This window comes from Candoia aspera, chromosome 1, assembly GCF_035149785.1.
Source record: "Candoia aspera isolate rCanAsp1 chromosome 1, rCanAsp1.hap2, whole genome shotgun sequence".
Lineage (NCBI taxonomy): Eukaryota > Metazoa > Chordata > Lepidosauria > Squamata > Boidae > Candoia > Candoia aspera.
In genome coordinates, this window is record NC_086153.1 from 116,580,505 (window position 1) to 116,583,107 (window position 2,603).

General features: G+C 39.2%; 1 protein-coding gene across 1 annotated transcript; it reads right to left on the bottom strand.

Annotated features, from left to right (window-relative positions):
• Window positions 1-326: 326 nt before the first annotated feature.
• Window positions 327-2,168, bottom strand: HTR1E (5-hydroxytryptamine receptor 1E). Its single transcript, XM_063291103.1, has one exon. It carries the CDS (start codon window positions 1,740-1,742, stop codon window positions 648-650), a length of 1,095 nt encoding a protein of 364 aa, XP_063147173.1. The 5' UTR covers window positions 1,743-2,168; the 3' UTR covers window positions 327-647.
• Between the last annotated feature and the right edge of the window lie 435 nt (window positions 2,169-2,603).

The window sequence follows — 2,603 nt, forward strand, 5'->3', positions numbered from 1 at the left end:
CACAGTTGCATTTGTGGGTGAAGATTCTCATAGGGCTCAGTGGATTCTCTTCTACCTTTCTACCCAGCTTTTAGTGTGTGCACGCAGGTCCATAAACAGCATACAGTAGTACACTGTTTCCAATTTACAAGGAGAAGCAGTGAAGGGAAATTTACCCAATCTGGCCCAAAGTAGCTATAAAGCCATAGACCTAAAAAGGAGAGATTGAAAGGAGGCATGAACCTTCCATTCTGAGTAACAGCTAACATACTGAAGTTGGGGAAGCTGGGGAAGCAAGTGAACAGAGCATCATTGGCACAGATGAATGTCCATAATTCAGTGGCCTAAGTGCACCTAGGCTCTTTATTGTGCATACTGGCTTCAAAAGAACAAAAGAGAAATAAAAAGTGCCTGTAATAAAGTATATTTGAAACTCCCAGAATAGAAACTCACATACTCATGATACAAGGAGGCAGGAACAGTTTGACAGATTTACAGGCTAAAGAGAAAATTAAGCTGAAAGATAAGCAAAATAAAAATGTCCTTACAAGCCAACCTCTTTTCCCATCAAAGAAAACAAATAAACCCAATCAAGTTTCTAGATGCAGTTGCTTCTTTTCACATAGTTATGATCAGTAAGTCAAACAACATGGTTATCCAGGGTTGTTTTAAGGGTGTTCCCAACATTTAATGAGTTTTTTAAAGGCAAATTTAAAATCTTCATTAAAACTAGTATACAGCAGAGGATTTATAAGAGAATTCACATAGCCAAGCCATGTCAAAAAGTGAGCAACTTCTGATGACACGGTGCTTATCCCAAGGCCTACAATGAGCTCCTTAATAAAAAATGGCAACCAAGACAAAATGAATGCACCTAAAATGAGGCCAAGAATGCGCGCGGCCTTTCTCTCTCTTACACTGGAAATCTGTTGGCGGTCTCCAACCAAATCTGGATCCTTGTCAAAAGGAGGGCTCCTTACTGAAAACTGGATTCGATCAAATTCCGTGGTGGGATCAGACATTGATAAGTCTGAAATGCAAAATGTCTGTGTGAGCTTACAACTGGCAAAAGAGTTCTGGCTGTCGGTGCTTCTACTGCTGAGATGCCTGCTTGACCCGCGCTTTTGGTACAGACTCTTTGCTGCATGATAGATTCTGTAGTAGACAATCAGAATGAGGGTCAACGGGATATAAAATGCCCCAAATGTGGAATATATGGTATAAATGACGTGACTGTGTTGGATTTGGCACTCACTGGAATTGCTGTTGCTATGATGGTTTCTCCAAAACAATGGAGGCACTGAGATGAAAATGGATATTGTCCATACTGTGCAGATCATAATACCAGCTCTCTTGGCAGTCCTTTTCCTGGCATATTCAATAGCATCTGTAATTGCCCAGTATCTATCCAAGGCAATGACACAAAGGTGGAGTATTGAGCAAGTGCAGCAGGTCATGTCTACGCTCAGCCATACCTCACAGAGGAAATATCCCAAGGTCCATTTTTCCATCACTATGTAGGCAATGCTCAAGGGCATGACCAGAACAGCAACAAGCAGGTCTGTAAGAGCCAGTGAGCATATTAGGTAGTTGGCTGCCTGGTGGAGCTTCTTTGTTGTGCAGATTGCTGAAATAACAGAAGAATTCAGTAGCATGGTCAAGGTTGTAATTATGGAGAGAGACAGGGTAATTAGCAAATTTTCAGTGACAGTTCTAGATTTCATAGCCACGTTGGCTTCTGGAGTAAAGTTAGTATGATTCATCTTCTGTGGCCTTCTGGGAGTCAGGTTTAAAATTTCTCCATTTCAAGATTACCACAAGTACTCCAAATTTGAAATTTGACATCCATACATTCCATGTTTTCCAGATTGAAGCCCTTTATCTGTTAGCTTTCTGATTTCCTGGAAGATGAAATATACCTATTAATAATGGATCATCCGGTTTTATTTATTCTTACAATGTTAAAAACTACTTCTGTTAAAAAAATATGTACCCCCAACAAGTGCAAGAAGTATAGCAAAAATTAAACCAATATGCCAAACTTTTAAAAGTGCATTAATGCAAACTTCAAACAATACTGAACAGACTGAACAATAAAGTTCCCATCAGTGATTCACTGGAAAAGCATGGTGGGACAAGAAAGATCTCTCAGGCACCCTAAGTTCAAATGACTGATCTTGTGGGTCAACATGGTGGTAACTTGCCATTACAATCTGTAGGGTCCACTATGTCATTATGTCATTTAACTCAGTGTTACACTGTAGATTCTATACACTTAAATATGGTCTTACTAGACAGATGTTGTTTCACAATGTTATGTAACACAGTAGCTGTATCCAGATCTTGTCTTGTCTTCCACAAGTCAAATAAACTGATCTTACAGAGTATGCAACATATTACAAATACATTTTGTTATCTTCCTTCCACTGGCTTCTTCAGAAGCATCCACTGGCTTCTTCAGAAGCAAATCTTTTAAGAAAATCATAGCAATTCAGTTCAGTCACTAACTCAAGATTTACACAAAACAAGAGGCATAATAAAGAAGTTAATCTCCAGTGGGTTAATACATAATTTTACCACATTGTGAGAGATTCCTCTTTACAGTCAATTTCCTTGGCCTTCAA